Raw genomic sequence first — 23,406 nt, forward strand, 5'->3', positions numbered from 1 at the left:
ATTATTATTATCACACTTCTTATATCATCATCATTATTTTTTAAACAGGTTCTTATTAGCCCAGGCTGACCTTGGCCTTGTTGTGTATAAAGCTGATGAGAACTTTTAACTTCTCATTTTGCTCCATCAGCTGTAATGACAGACATGGGCAGCTACACCAGCTATTTCAGACTTCTTATTTTGTATTTCAAATTTTTATCCATTTATTTGTTTTTGCATTTTTAATACAGCCCTGCCTAGCCTGGTGATCACTGTGTAGCCCAGGCTGACCTCTAACACAGGGCAGCCCTCCTGCCTCAGCCACGTGAAGGCTACAGTGTGGTACTGAGCATATGCCATTATGCTCAGCTTCCCCTTGCTCTTGTGGATGTTTGGAGGTATGAACCCATTGTAACTAGAGCCAAGTTCTGGAGACACCCTGAAGAGACTAGTAATTCTAGGAGTCAAATGTGTGCCTAATGCTAAGATTGGGAGAGGCTGTAGACCCTGCACTTGTGCTTGACCTTGTAGGCGGGCATGGAGCAGTGCGAGAGAAGGGAGACGGTGGCTGTACTCCCCATCAGGATCTTTCATGAATCCCTAACCACCAACCACAATTCGCTACCTCTGTTTTTATATGTACGCTGCCATTTACAATTACCTTATCCTGTGTGTGTGTGTGCGCGCGCGCGTGTGTACTGGTATCTGCAGATGAGATGTCATCTCCCGGGTTCTTGTTCCCAATGCCATGCCTTCCCCACCATGATGGACATCTAGCACAAATACTCTTAAGTCGCTTCTGGTCATGGTATTTTATCACAGCAACAACCAGTAACTGATACAGCATCTGAAACTCACTCAATATGCAGAAAAGAACACATCTAAATTTACTGCTAGCACACTTCTCAGGGTGAGTTAAGATTCAACAAGCTGGGTATGACAGCACATACATGTCCTCCTCGCATTGGGAGCTAAGGCAGGAAGATGGTGTGTTGAAGCTACACGGAGAAACCATGTCTGAGTACAGACAAAAACTTGGAAAAGAAACTGTCTTGGCTTACTGCTTCTGAAAACTAATATTCACATACACCGCCCTAGGGGGTTGTTTAGGCTCATTATAGTTCTAGTGTTATAGAGAGGAGGGGGAAATGCTGCTGGGGGTGGGGTGCCTGGGGATCTGCAAATAAAGAAGGAACGTCTTCCAGTTAATGATGCAAAGGAATTGTGCAGAAGGCACACTTCCTCAGTGTGAGTGTACACACTAAACAGAGGCAAGCACAGCATGGCTCTCAGGATCTCTGGTTGCCAAGTTTCTATTTTAAGTCCATATTTACTATAGTCCAATAGTACTATTCTACTTTACCAGAAATACAAGGATGCTGTCAGGATGTCTGCACCCCCTTCCCATTCCAGATGAGAAGAAGTTTCTCCCTGCCTGGGTCCATTCGTTTCCTCCAGTCCTTGACTCTAATGGACTACCAATGTACCAGCACGGTTGTTAAGCCTTGGTAATTCTCAAAGTTTTCCAACCTCTTTTCCAAACTGTCTTTGAAGGGCCACTTGTTCTTAGCTTTTTTCACTTAGTAGGATGTGGGTCACTGGTAAGTGCTTACCCAGCAAACTCAAGGCCCTGGGTTCAACTACCCACAAAAGAGCCTCCATTAAAAGTTAGTTTTATACAAAATAGCACTTCTCACCATCTTTCTAAGCCAGTTTGCCTGAGTTTGCTCTTTAGCAGTCTAGACTGCAACTCTTACAGACATTCAACAATGCAGCCTGTTCTTTAGGACTGCTGTATGCCCAGCTCACGTCTGTCCCACACAGTCTATCTTCCCTTCTCTAACAGTGTCCTTTCTCTAATTCTAGTCAGTCCTGCCCACACTCAAAACTCCCTGAGTAAATGACACATTCTCAGAAAAGTATGACAAAATGCTTAGTTCAGCACAAAGGCACTTCCTGGTCTGGCTGGCCCTACAGTGCATGCGCAATGTTAAACTAGTCTTCAGATCTCTAAAAGACAACATCTTCTCACATTTTCTTGTGCTCCTGTCTCTTTAGCTGCTAAAACTGGCTGAACCGTTAGCATAGAGCCTCGCCTCCTCCCAGAGGCTTTCTCTAGCTCGCCTTTGGAAGCCTGGCGCCTTTGCTCTGCACTCCCGGGAATCCCAGCACACCTCCATCCAAGTGCCACTCCCACTGCATGCTAACTTGGCTCTGGTGCCTACTCTCCCACAGAGATTTAGCTTCTAGCAAGAGCACTTGCTGTAAGGGGGTTGGCACAGTGCAGACCCTAGACAAGACAGTGAGATGCAGCAATGTAGACTGAGAACGTATCAGGTCATTGAAAGGGAGGCCTAGGGTTAGAAGACCATAGAAGACGGTGTCTATTTTAGTTAGTCTAGGTGGAATACAACACTGACTTTTACAGTTTTTATTATCATATATTCAAGTAGCCCAGGCTGCACAGTGGAGTAACCTTAAACTCTTGACCCTCCAGCCTCTATCACTCAAATATCAGGATTGCAAGCATTCACCAACATGCCCATCTCAAGAATGCTGTAAAAAAAAAAAAAGGTCTCCAAAAACGTACATAATCCCAAATAAAGTTACTATATATTCAAAATCAAATATACAGAAACCCTTGGGGTGCTTTTAAAAGCCAATTCTGCCTGAAGAAAATTTGTATACAAAATTTCATGAATAAACAAAGCAATTTCATATTTCATCTTAATAACAACTCTCAGATGTCTTCCAGATAATATAATTCATAAACACACACGCACATGCACACGCACGCGCGCAAAACAAGAAAGGAAGGAAGGATTTCAAGGCCTAGTTTTCTCATATAGCTTACCACTAACTATTTATAAACCATCAAGAAAAGCCAGACATGAAGGTGTGTACCTGCAATCTCAGCTCAGGACATGTAAGCAGGAGGCTCGGGTGTTCAAGGCCAACCTTGGCTACTTGAGAGTCAACCTCAAGATGGAGGGAAAACGAAATGTAGGAAGAGACTTGATAAAACACACACCTGTTTTCTAGATAAACAAACTCACACTCAGAAAGTGTTTGATCAGCAAATGGGACAGCCAACCACCAATGTTCACAGCAAAGCTCTAGGGTCAAAACCACACACTTCTAAGATCACTACTGTGCGAGTGAAGGAGAAAGGGAAACACCTCTCCAATCACCAAAAACAAAAGAAACCTCGTTGTAGGCACAGACATAATTGATAGCCTTTGGGAGAGGCTGTTTTTGTTGTTTTGTTTTCTTGTGACAGTCTCACTAGCCCAGGCTGCCCTCTAACTTCGGATACTCCTGCAATCCACTGCCCGAGTTCAATTATAGTCTTTAATTAAATTTCAATTATTTCCATTGTAAGAATACAAATATAGTCACATATTTAAGTTATCAAAGTTCTGGCAAGTTACTGGAGGTCAAAATACCTTTACAACTTTCTGAGGTAGCCTCAATTTTCAGATTCTCTCACAACTAATTACAAGCTTGAGTGATCACTCAAAGCTGAAATAAAGTTAAGGCAAAATGAATACCCCCCTTCTTCCTCCAGAGCCATATCATACACAACCATACTTTAATGACTATTCCTTTTACTTATGAACTGTCATTACCTTACAGGGCAATAGATGGAGATTTCCCAAATGAAAGAGAGCACACAGCTTTAGTCAAGCAGGGCTATAGCTAGAAAAGATTGCGATCTGTAATGGAATCATTCAGCCTTCCTCCTCAGCAGCTAACTTGAAGGATGTTGCCTATAAATAAATCATACAACCAGCGTACATGACAAATGCTATTAGAATCACTCCAACTTGGCCCCTCCAGTGGGGGAGGGGAGGGATAGTAAAAGGAAGAGCAACTGATATGGACTGTGTGCCTACTGTGATAGTTTTGGGGACACACTACTAAACATACAAAGTTCCTGCACTAAGAATGTAAACAAATGTAAGAAAACCACAGAACAAGACACTGTGGCGAGCACTTTTAGTGCCAGCACTAAGGAGGGGAGATCCGAGAATCACGTGAGCCCAGGAATTGGAGACCAGCCTCAGTAGTACAGTGTGACTCAAGTATGGGGCATCGAGGCTCACCACTCAGTAGGATCTGGTTGCAAACATGTGATCTTGCACTAGGACTCATGGGGAAGTTCCCTTCTTTGGAAGTTTTTCCAAGAATAAAGGCCAATAGAACCAATTTCCTCATTAAAATGCATGGGAAATCCATAGTTCTTCCTAGAACAGCTTCAGAGAACAGATCATACAACAGACTGATGGCTAACTCTGTGGCTGAAACCTGATGCCAAAGTGCTTGGTCAAACATGGTTCTGTTGCTCTACATGTCTCTGTAATGGCGTATTCATTTTATTTTACTTACTTAGGTTTTTGAGACAGGGTCTTGTGTAAGTCCAGGCTGGTTTCAAACTCACTATGGAGCCAAGTATGACCTTGAATTCCTCCTGATCTTCCTGCCTCTACCTCCCAAGTGCTAGGATTATAGATATTTTGCCACCATGCCTGATTGTGGCAGTGTTTGGGGTAGATTTCCTTCTATGATGGCATTTTCAACTAGTTGAAAACCCTGAATAATAGAACAATACTATTCCGTTCCCAGCCAACAAGGAATTAGTCAGCCAATGGCTTTTAAACTTTGTGGCAACATCAGCCTCTAATGTGGACACCCATCCTGTAGGCTGATTTGCCAAACTCCATAATCTTGTGAGTCAGATAATTCTCTACAGTAAGTTTCTCTGTGCATTCATAAGGGAGGTGGGAGAGAGAGAAGGAGAGAGGGAGGGAGGGAAGGAGGGAGGGAGGGAGGGAGGGAGGGAGGGAGGGAGGGAGAGAAAGTGCAACATACTGGTTATTTTGCTCTGGTGAACTCGAACTAAACACAGAATATAATGCCTTCAAAAATACTCATCTCAATATTTTTATTTTTTAAGTGTTTTCTTTTTATGCAAGGTTTATTTCCACCTTCCTCCAACAAGAAGAATGGATTCTGATGGTTCTACTGGATCACCTGGAATCAATGTGCTCCTTTCTAGACTTCAGATAAGAATTTCTTATGACAAGAGCCAAAAATTGGGTTACTCCAAACTGAAGTTCCCAGGAGGTACTTCTGCAAACAGTCCATTTCCTGGGGTCACTACCATTCCCTACAGGCACTACTCACTACCCTAAGAGGCAGCCAGCAATACAAAGTTCTGCACTCATCAAAACCTCCATGGAAGACACAAGGCTCTGCTCACCTTGGCATGTGCGTACTTATACAAGAGAGTTACCACTGCTTCAAATCAGTACAGAAGAGGAACTCATAAAAACTTATTCAAAATCAGAATCATGAAAAGTATTGTCATCCCTGAATTATAAAGCCTTTTCCCAATGTAATCATTTTTCTAGAGAGAAGTTAAAATATTAGATGTTGCATCTGTTAGTGCTGCCTCTTCCTAGAGGAAGAGGTCTTTACAAATCTACATATTTATGTTGGACCAGCCAAGAATCACTACCACAAACTCAGAATTCCAAGGAATACTAAAAGAAGTTGCTAGTCATGTTTAGGAAAGGTTAAAGACACCTAATGAAAAAGGATGATAAATTTCTGATTACACGGTAAGATGATTTAATTAGGACTTCACTAGAACTCATGAAATGCCAGATTACTTAAACTCTAAGATCAGAATGATCAGTTAATCCAATTAAACCAGAAGCAATACTTTAAATTTGTAATTTCACAGCTCTGCTACACAACAAATATGTGTTTCTCATCATCTATATGCTGCAACATTATTTGCTAAAACTTTTCAAAGGTGGAAGCTGTCCAATACATGAGAGGAAGTGACTCTCTGACTTGAACTAAAAATATTATATACTACTATACAGTCCACTCATACATCAAACAATCTACTCTCAGCCAATATTTTTGTTAGAAACAACAGGAAACTACATATTGGCTGGTGTTGTAAAACAGGAAACACGGTCCAAAGGACTCTGTGGAGGCCTAGACTTCAAAATCCTGTTTTCAACTGTTGTGTGTGATTCTTTTCCACAGGGCTGTATGTAAGCAAGACACTGCAGTTGACATCTCCATTCACCTTTCTAGCCAGGAGGCTCACTGAGCTCAGTAACCCTGCAAATCAACATGAACTCAGAGTTAGACTTTACCAAACACGTATTTGTTATCTTTAGTTAAGATTATTCATTAAGGTTTGTTGCATTTCAAAAGTAGTATACATGATTTCCAAAAAATACTTTAAATGACACATCAGGATTATCTTAAAGCAATAGCTGAACTCAAAGGAAACATCTAATGCCTACAGAAATGGTATACTCATCATTTAAAAAATACTAAAGCCTCTAAGTTATCAAAACATTTAAATGCCATATTCTCTAGGTCTATGGAGTATTTGAAGATTACCTATCCATCTGACACATATTTCTGTAAGTCTGGAAAACCTAACTAACATAACTATAAATACAACAAGCCTGGGCAACTATTAATCTGTAAGTCTTATCTACCTAAATACCTGAAAAGCTTAACCACAAACATGGGATCAATTTGATCAAATATTAAATATTATGAACTTGGGTTGCGGATATAGCTGAATAGTAGAGAACTTGCCTTTGATAGGCCCTAAGTTCAATCCTTAGTCCCACAATGAAACAAACTTAATGAATTTAGCTGGAAGTGGTAACCCACAAAAGTAACCTCAGCACCAAGTAATCATTTCCCAGAGAGAAGTTAAAACTTTACATGTTGTATCTGTTAGTGCTGCCTTGGACTGAGGATACAGCTGAGTAAGTACAGTCTGAGGCAGGAGGATTTTGAGTTTGAGTGCAATCTGGGGTTCATGGTAAATTTACTGATGTTCTTAATACCTTCAACCAGTTATTTTCTGTGATAAGTCCTCCAAAGAAAATTACACTAAAAATTAACTATTAAATTTTTCTTAAGTGTTTCTGCTTGGCAAGGTGGTTCAGCATGTAAAGGCACATGTTGTCCAGCCCGACAGTCTCGGCTCAATTTCTGGGACCCACACAGTAGGAAAGAACAACTCCCACAAGTTGTTCTCTGACCTTCAGATTCATCGTGGCCATGGCGTGCACACACACACACACACACACACACACACACACACACACACACACCTATGCACACAACAATACACATAAACAAAATAGAAATTAATAAAGTTAAAATAATAAAAATTGTTAAATTACTTTTGTCAATTTCTTTAAACTGTTATTGCTGATCCAACTGGATCTACCTATCACCATTTTCTATGAAATAAGTGGGGTGTGTGTGTGTGTGTGTGTGTGTGTGTGTGTGTGTGTGTGTAATTGGTTCTTTCCTTCCACCTTTGTGTGGGATCCAGGGATGGAGATCAGATCTTCAGGTTTAAATGATAAGCTTTTACCTGCTGAGCCATCTCACAGGATCCTGTTTGATTTTTAGAGAGGATCACATGTAGTCTAAGTCAGCCTAAAACTCTTTATACAGTCAAGGATGACCTTGAACTTCTGATCTTCCTGCTGCTCCACCACCAGAGTGCTGGGGATTACTGGCCTGCACCACATGCTTATGACTGAACCCAGAGGTCATACATGCCAGGTAAGCACTCTATCAACTGAGCTACATCCCCAGTCCATGTAAGAGGCAACATACACTCATTATTGGGAGTTAGTAAATCTAGAAGAGTACAGACAATTTTTTTTTTTTGGTTTTTCGAGACAGGGTTTCTCTGTGTAGCTTTGCGCCTTTTCCTGGAACTCACTTGGTAGCCCAGGCTGGCCTCGAACTCACAGAGATCATCCTGCCTCTGCCTCCCGAGTGCTGGGATTAAAGGCGTGCACCACCACCGCCCGGCAAGTACAGACAATTTTTAAACATCACCTTTATTCTTCCCACTCACTTTTATTCTCTCTACCAAGATACCAGAATTAAGATTTTGATCTACAATCTTTAATCTAGATGCATTTTTTCAAAAATAAAAAAAATGTTTAAAAAATACATAAGTATGTAACTATACTGTTTGTTGTGATTCCTCAGTCTGAAATCATCTTAGAGAACATGGAGAGATGGTTCAGAAATTCAGAGCCCTTACTGATCTTGCAGAGGACCTGGGTTTGATTTTCAGCACCCACCAAGAAGCTTACAACTATTTGTAGTTCCAATACCAGGGGATCTGATACCTTCTTCTGGCTTCTGTGGGTACCAGGCATGCCTGTGGTACACAGATATACACTCAGGCATACACATAAAATAAATAAATTTTAAAACCCTATAAAGAAATGAGGAGCTACACAACATTATCCTATAACACATTATGTAGCCATCATGACAAATTCAACCATTCCCGTTACTGGAAATAGGAGTTATTTTTACTTTCTACTAACACAGATAGCATTACAATGTGATCCCGACAAACAATCACTGACCAGAAGGCAGCGAACACAGAGAACTGAGGGAAAAGCCATAGAGTGTAACTGTGGCCATGTGGGTGAGGCTGGTAGGTAAGAAAAAGAAAGCCTGTACAGGGATCTGACTCAGTAGAACAGGCTTTCTTTTTCTCATCCATCAGCCTCACCCACATGGCCACAGGTACACTCTATGGCTTTTACAGGAACTCACAAATCTGCCTGCTTCTGCCTCCTGAGTGTTGGAAGCAAAGGTGTGTGCTACCACCTCCCTGCTATAAATCTTCTTTGTTGTTATTTTTTCTAGACAGGGTTTCTCCATGTAGCCTTTGCTGTCCTGGAACTCACTCTGTAGACCAGGCTGGCCTCGAACTCACAGTACCAAGGGCTTTAAAATAATTTATTAATAATTTTATTTTTTGAAATCTATCTTAAATAATTTTTTTTTAAATCTAGATGCTGCACACACAAAAAAATGTATGTGATGTTGGTTCATTTTAAATATTAACTTCGTGTGATATACACATACTTAAATCAGGGCAGACTTGACTGGTGCTATTGCAAGGGTTGTGCACACCCTCCAGAAGTTCCCATGTAGAGATTGTAACTACAATCGAGAGGGGGCTGTCCAAGGTTTGAATGCCTTCCCCGAGGGACTGCACTAGTGAGAGTACCTGTGGTCATAAAAGTGACTGCACTGGTGCATTTTGCCCTATGGCATGTGCTCAAGTGCCCTTCACCTTGGGCCTGTTATGTGACCCTTGTCCGATGCCACCACTATGCTCTCAGATTTCCCAGTCTCTAGACTCATGAGCTAAATGAACTCACTCCATTAGAGCAACATAAATGGACAATTACCATTCCTCAACTCTATTTGTCCAACCTGGTAACATTTGAACCTAAAGGGAGCCCCTCCTCTTGTCTAGGTTCATACTGTGAATACTTGGTCCTGAGTCTGTGCTGCTTTGAAGGCTGTGGAGCACTTAGGAGGTAGAGTCTGGCTGGTAGAAGTCATTAGGGTAGACCTTTGAAGGCAATGCCTTCTTCGGGTCCCAGCTGAGCACTCTGCCTACAAATATGCCACTTGAGGAGCTCCTAACCATACACATCCCACTGCCCAGCACTGTGCCACTCCTGACCCCAGGCCTTCCCACCATGATGGACCACACCGAGACCCCTATGCCTTCCCACTACGATGGCCCACACCGAGACCAGGAGCCAAAGTCAACCTTTCTTAAATTGCTTCTGTCAGGTATTTATCACAGAAATGAAAAGGCAACTAATATACTACACATCTTCATACATTTTCATTTCTAGTCTAGACTTTACCCTTTTTTGAGGCCAAGTGTGGCTAAATAGCCCAGACTAGCCTCCTACTCTCAATCCTTCTGCCTTCTGCCTCAGCATCCTGACTGTATCTGCCTCCTGCCAGCTACAGCCTTTCACTGTTGATCATTGATGATGAGGATGTTTGTAATGTTTTTGTTTGAGACAGTGTCTCCCATGCACACTAACCTAACTATGTAGCTGAAGATGACTTTAAATAACTAATCCTCTTGCCTCTACCTCCCAAGTGCTGGGATTAACAGGCATGTCTTAAAGTGTGAAGCATCTAGTCTTATTTTGTAAGACTTATTTGCATTTGTTTTAAGGGTCACAGCTAAGGAAAAATAGATAGGTTCTTGGAACCGTATAAAGTCCTGTGTGAATGTGTATTACTGACATGTTGACACTGTATACACAAACTGCCACAACTCCTACCTGAGATTGCTCCCCTACAGAGGCCTCCTTCAAGATTAGCACCCACCTCCTTGTTCCCCTCTGTTCCTGCAACGTAAAATACTGTTTCCGGACCACTGCTGGTACACCTCTGCCAGAGAGCAGGGTGCACCAGGTCCCAGCTTTCTGTATCTGTGCTGTCACTCCCTCCACCCAGTCAGGGTAGTCCAAAGCTGGGAAGGTCACAGCAGCACACTACAGAAAACTTCATGCATAACTTATCCTCCATCACCCACATATAGATATATAAGGATTGGTTCTAACACTGCAAATACATCTTTTAAAATCCCAGCGACATACACTAAATAAGCAAACAAAACTTGCTCTTAGGATATAGAATTTCTGAGTATCTTCATACATGAGCTATTTCGTTTCTTTGTGCAGACTGCTTTGTGAGAAAGAAACAGCTAGTTAGGCTGAAAATTTAGGAACTGCACAAAAAAATTATCAATACTTCAATCATGCTGAAGTATGCTATGAAGCTATTTCCAGAACAAAAGTGAGTGGAAGCAATTAATATGTCAGCAACTAGATCACCCAAAATTCTTTCTTTCTTCTTAGTTCTTCAGCAGGGGTTTAATATATAGTCAACCCATACTTTCAAAAGCCACACTGCTCTCAAATCCACTCTAGCAAAATGACTTCCTTCAACTGAATATTTTAATCACTTTTAAGATTTTAGTAGAAGCCATGATGCAAATGAAAATCAGAAGCAATATAATATAAGCTATTCATTTTAACAGTTTAACAAAAGATACCTTTAAATTTCCTTTTTCAAATAATGCCACAAATGTATCTGATTATTGTCCACTACAGTTACATTTAAGATACAACCAGAGAATTACAGAAGTTTATCATAAGCAATGATCTTAGTAAAACCCACAAATTAGAAATTTCAATTACACATGAGAAATCCAAAGCCTCAAGAGGCAGATTTGTTCACATCTAGAGACTACCACATTAATTCTCAGAGCTATTTTCATCATTATCACTTAATAAGGGTTAAGAGCAATATATATGGTAGGTTTCCCTGAAAATAAATACATAAATGCTGCCTTCCTGCAACAAGCAAGCATATGAAGTCTACACTGACAGTGTTTAAGTAAAGACTGAAGTTTGCCCATAAAGAACTCCAATCAACATCAAAGGTACTGAAAGCAATGACAAAGCACAGTAGGGAAGAAACAACCATCATATCATTAGGGAAAGGGTTCCTGCTCCCAAAAAAAAAAAAAAAAAAAAGCATACTGATGGAAATCAGTATTAGCATAAGCGGGTTTTCTGAAACCCTGTGCTGAATCACACACTCCTGTATCAACAGCAGCCCTTTAGAGCACCTGAACAGGACTGCACGCTGAGGAAGCTGGTGCCCAAGTTTAATGCCAGCAACTGCAAGGCAGAAGTAGAAGGGTCACTCCAACCTGGTCTGCCTAGGGAGTTCCAAACTAGATGGCACCAGCAAGCAACACCTTGCTTTGAAACACCTCTCCCTAGAAAGGGAAGTGCATTGGACAAGCAAGGGAGCTATCCCAGTCACTCTCTGCCATATAATCATACATTCCCCCATCCACCTTGTCGTCTACTCTTTCCTAGGTCTTGAATCTTCTCTGTCTGATGAAACTGCACTAAAAGGCGGACGGTATTTGTCTTCCTGTGTTTGCTGTCTAGGCTCCCCTGTAGCCTGCCATCCTCTCTAATTTAACATGCCATGTTCACGGTATCTCCAACATTCTTTAAAAAGCATCTCCTGACTCCATGTACACAACATGTCCAGAAGAGGCAAAGCCATGCAGTCAGGAAGTAGATTACTGTTTGCCAAGGGATGGAGGGAAAGAAACTGACAATGATTAACAACAGGCTTGAGTTTGTTTTGCTGGGTTGTAGAAACATTTTTGAATTAGATATTAGGGATAGTTGCACAAGACTGTAAAAAGTGGATTCTATACTAGAAATGGTGGATTTTTAAGCTATTTGAATTATTTCAATACAAAAATGCAAATCAACATTCAATACACAAAAACAAGTGCACAGACACACAACATGCCCTTCCTTTTAATTTTCCTTTTCCCCCTCCAAAGAATAAACTCCCCACGAGAATTATTCAAGCTGGCTGGGCGGTGGTGATGCACGCCTTTAATCCCAGCACTTGGGAGGCAGAGGCAGGCAGATCTCTGTGAGTTCGAGGCCAGCCTGGGCTACAGAGTGAGTTCCAGGAAAAGGCGCAAAGCTACACAGAGAAACCCTGTCTCAAAAACAAAACAAAACAAAAAAAAACAAACAAATAAACAAAGAATTATTCAAGCTGAAGATCATCTTTTGGCAAAATGCTAACGATGACTTCCTTGAGCGACTAGGAACTTACATTACTTTAAGCAGCTGCAGCTCTAAATTTCTGTTACCAAGGTGAAGAGATTAACGCTGGGGAAAATTAAAAAAGTGACTAGGAAGAAAAGTAAAAAGCAGCATAAAAGCAGCAAATGGTTTTCTGAGTCTAGGCGAGCAATGCCCGTTCGTTTGCTCAGAACTTAATTGGCTTTCTAAGCAAATCCCTAAACTATCGTATTGTGTGTGGTAATGAAGATGTCAGGAAAAATCGAACGCAGATAAGACTTAAATCAAATCACTTCACATGAGAAGGTAGTTGGATTAATGAGGTAAGCTATGTATTAACATTAACAGTTATTTTCCCCAAATTTGGGATCTTACTTCTAAAGCTCACGAATCCAGCAACCTATGCTCATGTAAGGAGGTTCAGAGCAAAGACAAAATAGTTATGCTTCAGAAAAATCTCAGATTCTGCTGTAAAATGCAAGGAGACAGCAAACATAATTTGCTGTAGGAAAAAAAATCTCTTTTTAAACAAATGATAATCGTTCAGTGAACAAGAACAAAGAGTCTTGAATTTTAGGCAAGGGACTGATTTTTATATATATTATTTGATTCTGCATAGTATATTCAATTAGTCGACATTTTTCATTTGCCTCATTACGAACCATAGTCACTTTATAAAACATCAAAATGTAAGAGGAAATCCAATTTCAATATTATGCCTTCAAAGTAATCCAAATAAAAACAAACTAATTAAGATGACAATGCTTATATTTTCCTCTAGAAGCTTATTGATTTAGATGCCCCAAAGAATGAAAGAAATGGAATTTCTAAGCCAACCAAGAACTTCCTCCTCCTGTCCCTTTATAATGAAAGCCACAGGAGGGTCTAAGATGTGGCATTTGAATGACCCAAACTCCTTCTGAATGCAAAGATCATAATCCACTTCGGCATCCGGAAACAGAGCGACTTACATAACTGGAATTTAGTCTCACTTCATCAGCAAAGAATCCTCTTCCACACAACCTGTTAGCACAGCCACATCCCAGGCGCAGACCCCTGAGCATCTTACGGGCAGCTTCTTTTGGGAGCCGAACACTGTTTCACACCGAAATCCAAAGAGGGGTTTGGGGACCAACAGCATTGATGCCACTTAGGGCCTTGTTAGAAATGCAGAACCTCTCTGATATGATGGCAGACACTTGTAATCTCAGCACTCAGACAGCTGAGGCAAAAATGTCAAGAGTTCAAGACCACACTGGGCCACAAAACATGTTTCAGGCCAACTAGGGAGGGCTACCTAAGTAGATCTTATCCCAAGAACAAAATAGGAACAAAAAAGCAAATATGAACTCTTAGATTCCCGTCCAGACCTACTGTTGAATAAGTTTGCTACAGTATCTTAAAATTATATCTAAATTATACTACAGAGGTCAAGGAAACATGGAGACTCAAGATTTAGTTCATCGGTAGTTTTCGACTAGCATGCTTAAGGCCCCAGGTTCAATACCTGCACTGCCCACCCCTACCCCCCACAAAAAAAAAAAATGAAAGAAAACAAATGTGCTGAATGAAAGTCCTAAGTGACATCAAATGTGGGAAACAGCTTATAAGAAAGAAGCACCACAGGCCTGGGTAAGTGCAGATAATGAATATGTAAACTGGTAGTGCAAAGGCAAAATTCAGAAAATATATTTAAAATAGGTAAGTTAGTAACCACCTGATATTATAAAAATAGAGCACATAGGAAATGTGACAAAAAGAAAGAGGCTGAAGGGACTAAAACATGAAGTCATCATTATGTCATCTGCAGCAACTCTGTCGCCTCCCGATAAAGCTGCTGGCTGCACACATGCCAACTGGCATTATTCTGCAATGGCAGGTGGGGGGTGGGGTGGGAATCGCCCAAAGGAAAGCAAATAAAACCTGTGGCTGGCCAAGGGTTGATGTCACACGCCTTTAATCCCAACACTCATGAGGCAGAGGCAGGTGGGTCTCTGAGTTCCAGGACAGCCTGGTCTATACAGAGAAAACTCTGTCTTGAAAACAACAAACAAAAAAACAAAAAAATAATAACTGTGGCTCATCAGGCTTGCAAAGTCACAGCTATACCCAGTGTGCTTGTCCCATATCAATACTGACCAGCGAATCTTTAGTACATTGATATTTCGGTCCCAGTATCAGCTCTGGTCTTCAGATGCTTGCCATCAACGTAGGAAGGCTGGTGTTAAAGAGCTAGACAAGGCCAGCTCAGGCTACATAGCAAGACTCACAAAAAAAAAGAAAGAAAGAAAAGGACAGGTGAACACAGCACCCACGAGGGCAGGAGACAGGGAGTAGGTAACATGAAGGTCAAGTGCTGCTAGGCACGCACTCCACCTCGGAGCTAAGTGCCCCACCCTTTGCATCTTATCCTAAGGGTATCAACCTACTCCACGGCTCTCCTCTTGCTTCTGGGCCTGGGTTTAAATTGAGCTGAGAATTCCAGATTGGATCTGTTGTATCACCTCTGCAATAGCTCTGCACCATACTGGATCAAATCACTGCATGGAGGTAATTTCTCAGGGAACACCTACAGAAACAGAATCTGCATTTCAACAGGATCTCCGAGTGATTCATATGCATATTACAGTTTAAGAAGCACTGTTGGAACTTAAAGCCTCCACAGACACAGAAAGTTGGTCTCAGAACTCTGCTCTGAGCATCATCAGTACTGAGCAAAACGCATTCCCTGCCCAGGTCAGTGACTGAGCCCCACGGAGTCAGCAAACACACTGAGAACCATCCTCCAGAGCTCCTGTAACAGTGAAAAGAGCGCCTCTGCCCTTGCCTGTCCTTCACAGACAGGATCACTAAAGTGCAACACAGTTTGAGAAACACTCCAAGCAGGTAACACAATGCATGGGAACATCAACTCTGCAATCTCATACTGCTGGGAGTTCAGAAAACCTCCTCTTTCAGAGGACGCTATTTCAAGAATACAAACCCAAAGAATATTAAGGCTTCTAGTAACAAGAAAGGGTTCCTTAATGAGGCTGTGATGACCTTACAAAGGTCACCACACAGCAGATGAGACCAAAAAGCCGTGTTAATGGGATGCCCACCTCCCATCCATCCCTTTCCTGGGACAAATGCTCTCATGGGTTTTATTCATAGTCTTTCTGACACATACTAGAGGCTCAGTAAATGTTCTAAGATGATAGGAAAAAAAAAGTGACAAAGGTTACTTTTGCTGGCCTTTATTGATAGAAAGCACATTTACTTTAATTAAATTCCTTAGTTTTGAGAAGTTTCTGAAAATTAAAACATCGCTCTATACCTCAAATTAACAAGGTCATAACATTCTCCCACCCCATATCTTCAAAGTAAGGTTTGTACTTCCTATTAATAATCCTATTCTGATATTCCATGGCCCCACTGAATACATCAATCTGTACAATTAGAAACAATTGTGCCTGTGAAGGATGGGGAAACCACACGAAGTGCTAGCCGGCAATACAATCGGATTGTTTGGATGAGGGGAGGATACTGCAACCGTTTCTTACTATGTATCTCAATGGCTTGAACTTTCAACTCTGCTGTTCCAGCCTTCCCAGTCCTAAGATTATAGACATGTGCCACTATGTCTCAGCGAATCTGACCCGTTTCAAATAACTAATGAATACAAGGAATGTGATGCAAAGATCAACTATTATTTTTGTTTGCTTGTTTTTTCTGGGTCCATATTTATGAGCTCTTAAGGTAACATTTTATTCAAAATTTCTATAAGAAAACTGAACTAGACATTAGAGACAGTATCACACGCACAAAACTCATACACAAGACTAATGACGCACTAAAGGTGTTGGGAATGTTCAGCCTAGTAAAGAAAAAGATTATCAAGAGTGCAAAACTTCCAAACATTATTTCTGAAAAGAATATGCTCTCTATTGCTTCTCAAAGAGCAAGTGTTTAAATATCAAAGAAAAAGACTCTGATCTTAACTTTCCATTGCCTAAAGAAAGCTTTACGAAGATAAGCAAACATATACAGTGAATGGTGAATGCATTCGGTTTCAAATAACGTACTGAATCCCTGTCACAACACATCAGGCACAGCCAAGAACTATCCAAGGACTCAAAAGACACCAGACATTTGGGCACGGTTTTGTTACACTGTTGAACCTGAGTTTATTTTAAAGAAAATCTAGGCAAGAACTGACTACTCCGTCACAGAAGGGCTGCTCTTACAGAAGGGAGTGTCTTCTGCAGCTGGCGGCATGACAGACACAGGGTGAAAGTACAGAAGGACTTGGGGGATTTCGTTTTTCAATTACCACTCTCTGAAGCAAATAAAACCTTAAATGGGAGTGACCAAATCTCCATCCTCAGTAGAAAGCAGCTTTCAAACGTCCAAGTGTCTCCACTCTCATGTTAAACAAGGGGAGCAACTAGAAAGAGTCATTGTCCTATTCATTACAGAGGAGATAAGAAGGACACTTCTGTTCGCACACTTAATTCACTCCAACGAGTCCCTTTAACTGCCCAGGGAAGGCCAAATGCCCTCAGCTACTCCGATCTTACCATAGCCCACATTCTTTATTAAATGGGCTAAATGTACACATTGTCGTTCTTTTCTACAGGAAACCCAGAAACCAGAACGTCTGAATTTGACATTTTCATACCCAACGAGCTGGTTTGTTCCCATACGAAGACTTTAAATGACAAAGCCTTTTAAATCCATCACACAAACTACTACGCCGTTACGTTCTGCGCATAAGAGGACCCAAATATAAGGCTGATGTCCCACGAGGCTCAATGGCTAACACTCTAGATGACAAATTTTCATAATCTGCTAGTCCCCTGCTCTCAGCAGTCAGTGGCTGGGATTAACAAACTCTTTGAGGAGTTATTTCAGTTATGCATCTCTTGTCCAGTGTAAAACAGTTTCATCTTACTGGCTCCTTCCTAAGGGGAAGAAAGAGGATGTTCAGAGGACAGCTGAATAGGGAATTTGAGAGCTCACTGGACAGGCTTGGGGAGAGAATACCTTTGAAGATGATGCCTAAAAGTGGGAATTACCCCAAGGACAGGTGAGCAGAGAGACTTAATACAAGAAAGTATCAAAACATACAAAAACACAGCTTACTCTCAAACTAAAGCTGTACCTCTGGTTCATTTTAAACACAGGCAAACTACATGTGGCCATTCTGACCCAGGACGTCACCTTATACAAATAAAGTAAAACTCTGCCTTACTAACATCTATACAGAATTTCATAGAATACTGCTTTATTTCAAAATAATACTGGCTAATCCCAGCAGTGGCAGGCATTTCTGTGGGCATTTCCATGTAAGTTCTCTACCTCACAGCTTCGTGCAAGTTCATGGGACAGAAAAAAAAAATGGACAGTGACTTTAGGTTCTGAGGAGCAAACTGACAAAGCTATGATATCGAATTCCATATCTATCATCTCTACAGCATGCATGCTCGCAGCAATACCCTAGAAAGTGGCATCAAACAACACACTTGCTCCACAACTCCCCAGGCTTCCCAGAGATGATGCCAGATTCTGAGGACAGAGCTGGTGGGCAAGTACACTCTGAAAAAGCACTCCAGGGGGGAGAGGGGGGAAGCACTCCATGGGGAGGGGGGAAGCACTCCAGGGGGGAGGGAGAAAGCACTCCAGGGGGAGGGGGGAAAGCACTCCATGGGGAGGGGGGGAAGCACTCCAGGGGGGAGGGGGAAGCACTCCATGGGGAGGGGGGGAAGCACTCCAGGGGGAGGGGGAAGCACTCCATGGGGAGGGGGGGAAGCACTCCATGGGGAGGGGGGGAAGCACTCCAGGGGGAGGGGGGGAAGCACTCCAGGGGATTCTGATGTTCCACCCACAGCCTCCAGCCCTTACAGCCACTGCCACTTATTACATCCCAGCGCCCGCTCCTGAGACACTTTGTGCTCTTCTTCTACACCAAATGCTAGCTAAGTGAAATCATTAGAATAAAACATCTGAATTTAATTGGCATTTATCCAGTTTTTAAGGGGTAAAAATAAATCCATGAATGGCAAGTCAACTATGCTTCCTTTCACAAAACTTCACTGTAAAGCTACATAACAATTTCTGAAATCGAAGTTGTGTACAGTCACGGCTTTGCAAAGTATTTGTCAGCTAATACAGTTCCATAAAGCAAATGTTCACAAACAAGTAGCAATGCAAAAAGAAAAAAAAATAGTTCAGCAACATGATCCACTTACCCTGAAGTAAGGAATAACTCCGACACATTAAAGCAAATAAAGAAAATTATTTCGAGGCTGGCATAAATCCCCCGTCGTACCTCTTACACCCTGTATCTTAGAATGTAGAGTCAGAATGTGATTATTGATCGGTAATCTTAAGAACCCCTTGTAGAAGTAGTTGTATTTCAAAACCTCCTGCTTTTCATTGTTCCGGCTGCTCGGACCACTCCACTGAAATGTATCTCACAAACTTCTTCAACTCGCTTATTTCTCCCTGGTTGTTTATGCCCACCGAACAGCACCTTAACCTCTGCCACCTCCCCAGTGCCACACTTCTGAGATCATCCCACAGCAGGTGCATGCCACAACTTCGAATTTCTTACAAAATCAAGCAGTTGTCAGATCTATCCTGCATAGGCCCCAAGGCTGAAAGGAAACTTAGGGAACAATCTGAAAAAGCATACTTACCTTAATCGGAGCACAACTAAACTTAATTTTCCTGTTTGCTGGGATTTCTTCTTCCTCTGGCAACCCAACTATCTCGGAGTACTCCATATCGGGCTGATAGTAATTGTTCTCGTCACTGTCGTCCTCTTCGTCCTGCTCAGTGCCTGTCTCCCCCCAGTCGGAGTTATACCTGGATCTCACCCTGTACACGTTATAGTCACTGTGCATGTACACATGGGAACCCTCGTAACTATTTGAGTCTTCGGGTACTTCTCTGCCACAGCTGGATGCAGAAGCGTCAGGAGAGGTTACATCACCACCTGTAAGGTCTTTCTTCTGCTGCCCTGCTGTCTCACTGCCGACCACATTAGCTTCAGCGTCTTCTAAAGCTTCTTTCTGTGGTGAGAGTATGTCAGACTTTGGCACTGCCTGGTTTTCAGCAGAGGGTTCTTCAGGAATATCTTTGTCAGTGCTGCCCAGAGTCTCTTGGTGAGATGGGAAGTCCTCGGCTTCCTTGCTCGGCTGGATCTCTTCACTAGGCAACGAAGCTAGAGAGGCACCTTTCTGAGCCACTTGTGGAGCTGCGCTGCTCTTCTGGGCATCCTCTGCATCAGCAGCTTGTTTGTTTGAAGACCTTGCATTAGAATCCTTGAGGTGGCCAAAGGTATCAAGGTTGGTAACGGTAACCGATGGTAAATTCAGAGGGTAGTGCCCGGTCACTGAGAAGTCACTGCTGTCAGCCTTCTCAGAAATGATGGCACCCGGAGACTCGGTGCTCTCAAATACTGCACTCAGTTGACTCACTGTTGGGGAGACAGCTTCAGTCCGGGGGCTCAGGCTGTCCAAGGAATCACTGCTGCCTCTGTTGGACTTGGAACCACCCCACTCATCCTGTGCTTCAGTCCCTCCGGCTTTCTCTGTCTTTGGGGAATAGCGATGATTGTACCCTGACTCAGGCACACTTCTCTCAAACATCTTTCGAGTCTCTGTGAACTTAGCAAATGAAGGGCCATCGTGCATTGTGTCAAACCTACTAATCCGTTCAGAAACAGAGGACTCCAACTTAACCACTGAGCCATCCGTTTTCTCCACAAATTCTTTGGGCTTCATTCTCCTCTGAGGGGATGAAGGTCTACCTTTTCCCCTCGTTTTGGCAACGACAGCAGCATTCTCACTGGGTTCCATACCCATCTGCATAAATAGATTTTTAATTCTGTTGACATTGGAACCATATTTCCTCCCCCTGCTCTGCTGGGGGCCCTCGCCATCGTTTGTTTTCTGTTCCCCATCTGACTTGGGTTTGTCAAAAGTACTTTTCAGTGCCTGGAACTCTGTTCTGTATGCATTCCTGTGAGGAGAGGCGCTTCTGAGCGTGGTGCGTTCACCTGAAGACTCGGCTTTCAACATTTTCACTTCAAGGGTGAAAAGCCAATGCTCATAATGATAAGGGGAAAAACAACAAAAAAAGAAAAAGACCTCTCTTCCTAACCCCCAGTACCGGGTCAAGCAAAGGACCTCTCGAGTGGCATACTTTTCCAGTGATGATCCCAACGGGTGTGTTAGCAATTTATTCAACAGTCAAGAGTTACACAAAATGGCTTTTTCAAAGCAAGGCTAGAGGTTCATCTGTAATAGAAAAGAACGAGTTTCTGAATTCATGTGTTTCTCTGAATTCCTATTTAGTCAGCTAATCAACATTTAACACACACTTTATGTTCCAAGTGGTTTTGCCACACAGTAAATACATTACTTCGAAATGGGACATTAAGGTTAAGAAACTAAAAAGTTATTCTGATTGGTCTTTGGTAACAAAAGTGTTTCAAACATAACTTGGAGATCCTTAAAAATGCCACCACCTCCTCCTCCTCCTCCTCCTCCTCCCTACCCCTTCCCACCTGCACCCCACCCCTCCCCCACACTTGACAGTAATGCTTTAGCCTAAGTTTGGGTATTTCATATGACTATGAAAGAAGTGGACAACTCATACACTCCTCAAAAAGTCCTCAAAGTGGCCACTTAATTTGGGAATTTTCCATAATCGTGCAGGACAGGGAAAAGTTTGGAGTCTATGTTTCCAAACTCTAAAATATGCCAAAGAGGCTTATGTGGGGGCTCTGATCCAATATTCTCAACCACAGCATGCTCAAAGTAAAAATTTCAGTGCAATTCCAGGACAAAACAGACAGAAGTAAGTTCTGGAATGTCCATGAAGTTCCACTACAAGTTGTTCTAAGCATTGTTTGGAAGTTTCCTAGGCAAGAGACTAATATTAATTAGGGAGTGGGATGTAGTCTCGTGGGAATAGATGCATGAGAATGTAACAATCAGAAATCAAGTATACCATGACACTTCCTTCCACAGCCCTGGTTTGTCTATTCCTTCTGGCCCCTAACTTACTACAAGCTAGGGGTGGAGAGTGGACAAAACGAAATGCAAACGCCATGCATGCTTGCTGTGCTCCAGCCCACAGCTGGATTTTCCATCAATATGCAGCATCCCACACTTCAGGCAGTCACTGCAGTTCTAAACATGTTTCATTTGGGTTTGGCTTGGTTTGGTTTAATATTAGACCGAACCCCATCACCCTCACACACCATCAGCTGAGGAATCCCACACTTTCACTCAAATCAGCTCCAAAGTCGTCTCCTGGCCCAGCATGCATGCATGGCCCATGCAGGCAAACAAAAAAGGCTTTCTGAGTGTGGTGCCTGTGGTTTGGGGGGTTGTTGTTTTGTTTTTTGGGGTTTTTTTTTTTCCTTTATTTCTTTTTTTCTTTTTTTTGTAAAGCGTTGACAATGTCCTTTTACCCATCAACACCCTCCCCTCTCCCCTAGTCGCACACCCCGTTCCCTCCCCCGCCAGTTCGAGCCCGAGGGGGCGGAGGCGGGGGCGAAGGGGCAGCCGGGGATTCAAAAAAAAACCTGCCCTCACAAAAGACAAACATAAATAACACCAACTTGAGAGGCAGCCGGTTCCCAAGCCTGCTTCGGGACGCAATCCCTCGGCCCCGGGGCAGGGCCGGGAGAGCAGGTGACGCCAAGCGCTACGGTAGGAGGTCGCAGTCTAGCTTTGGGCCAAGAAGCACCTGAAGTCCTAACACATGGGCTGCGGCTCCCGGCGGCTGCCAGGCGGCTGCCAGCGTGTGTGGCACCGGGCAGGGACGAGCTCCCCGGGCCACGTTAAGCCGAGAGAGCAACGGAGAGGGTGATGAGCACCCGGTGCCCCTGTTTATTCCTCCCGGGGTGCCGGGAGACAATAGATCCCACGGATAGCGCCTCGGCTCCTCACCCCGGCGCTCCCCACCGCAGCCCACCCACCCCCCACCCGCCCGCCCGCGGGTCCGCCTTTGTGCACGCCGCCGCCGCCGCCGCCGCGTCCCCGCGCTCCCGCCGCCCGCACGCCGCCCCCTTACCGAGCGGCCCGGCCCCGCCGGGCGGGAGGTCGGACTCCTCCGGCAGCCCCCCGCCTCCCGCCCGTCCGTCCGTCCGTCCGTCCGCCCCCCGCGGCCGTGCGGGCTCGGCGCCGACCGTGTGCCCTCCGCCCGCTCGTCACGGCGCGGCGCGCGCGGCGGCCGCCTGCACTCGCGCCTCGGCCCCCACGCGCGTCCTCCCCGCGCGGGGCGGCCCCGGGACGCGCGCTGCGCTCCCCACCCCCGCTCCCCCCGCACCCCAGCACACACACACACGCCATGGCGGCCCGGCCCGGGGTTGGGGGGGGCCCGACGCGCTAGCACCCGGGGCTGCGGCCTGGGGCTGGGACGCGGCTCGGCCCACGTGCGGGCCCCCCGGGCCGGGCCCCGAGGCCCGCGAGGCCCGGTGGACTTGGAGCGGGGACAGGGCCTCGGGGCTGAGGAAGGCCCCGGGGTAACAGGTGCCTCACCTCGGCGGATGGGATTAACTCTAGGGCCGCAGAGAGAGGGAGCCCAGCCGCGAAATCCCAGGAGAGGGAGAGAGGGAGCCTCTGGCGGCCAACGGAGGGCGAAAAGCAGCGGCCCGAGGCCAGGCCGCCCCACCCCCAAGACCGTGGGCGAGGGGGCTCCAGGGCGCCGGGCGAGGACGGTGCCTCGGGTGGGGGCCTGGCAAGGGTGGGTTCCAGGCCTGGGTTTGGACTGTCAGGTACTGTGGACCCCGCAAAGTCAATAGTTAACTCGGGGACCCCAGGCCTGGGAGGCCGGGCAAGGGCCTTGGTTGGCCTACAAGGCCAAGACCTAGGCCCTGCTCTAGTGTGGC

The 23,406-nt window shown here is 44.1% G+C and overlaps 1 protein-coding gene across 11 annotated transcripts in view; it reads right to left on the reverse strand.

The window, feature by feature from the left end:
- The window catches only part of Ppp1r9a (protein phosphatase 1 regulatory subunit 9A), a 258,866-nt gene extending 235,666 nt beyond the window's left edge, over positions 1–23,200 (reverse strand). For 3 of the 11 annotated variants that reach the window (XM_028869813.2, XM_028869812.2, XM_028869809.2), the window contains exons 1-2: positions 22,590–22,749; positions 19,199–20,803 (exon numbers count right to left, since the gene is read on the reverse strand). In XM_028869813.2, coding sequence (XP_028725646.1) covers positions 19,199–20,584 — 1,386 coding nt within the window. In that variant the 5' untranslated portion in view covers positions 20,585–20,803; positions 22,590–22,749. Of the gene's footprint in view, positions 1–19,198; positions 20,804–22,134; positions 22,459–22,589; positions 22,750–23,056 lie in introns of those variants that run through there. The other 8 variants (XM_037203519.1, XM_028869810.2, XM_028869819.2 and 5 more) reach the window with 5 other exon arrangements.
- Positions 23,201–23,406: the final 206 nt, after the last annotated feature.

This window comes from Peromyscus leucopus, chromosome 3 (assembly GCF_004664715.2).
Source record: "Peromyscus leucopus breed LL Stock chromosome 3, UCI_PerLeu_2.1, whole genome shotgun sequence".
In the NCBI taxonomy this organism is placed as follows: domain Eukaryota; kingdom Metazoa; phylum Chordata; class Mammalia; order Rodentia; family Cricetidae; genus Peromyscus; species Peromyscus leucopus.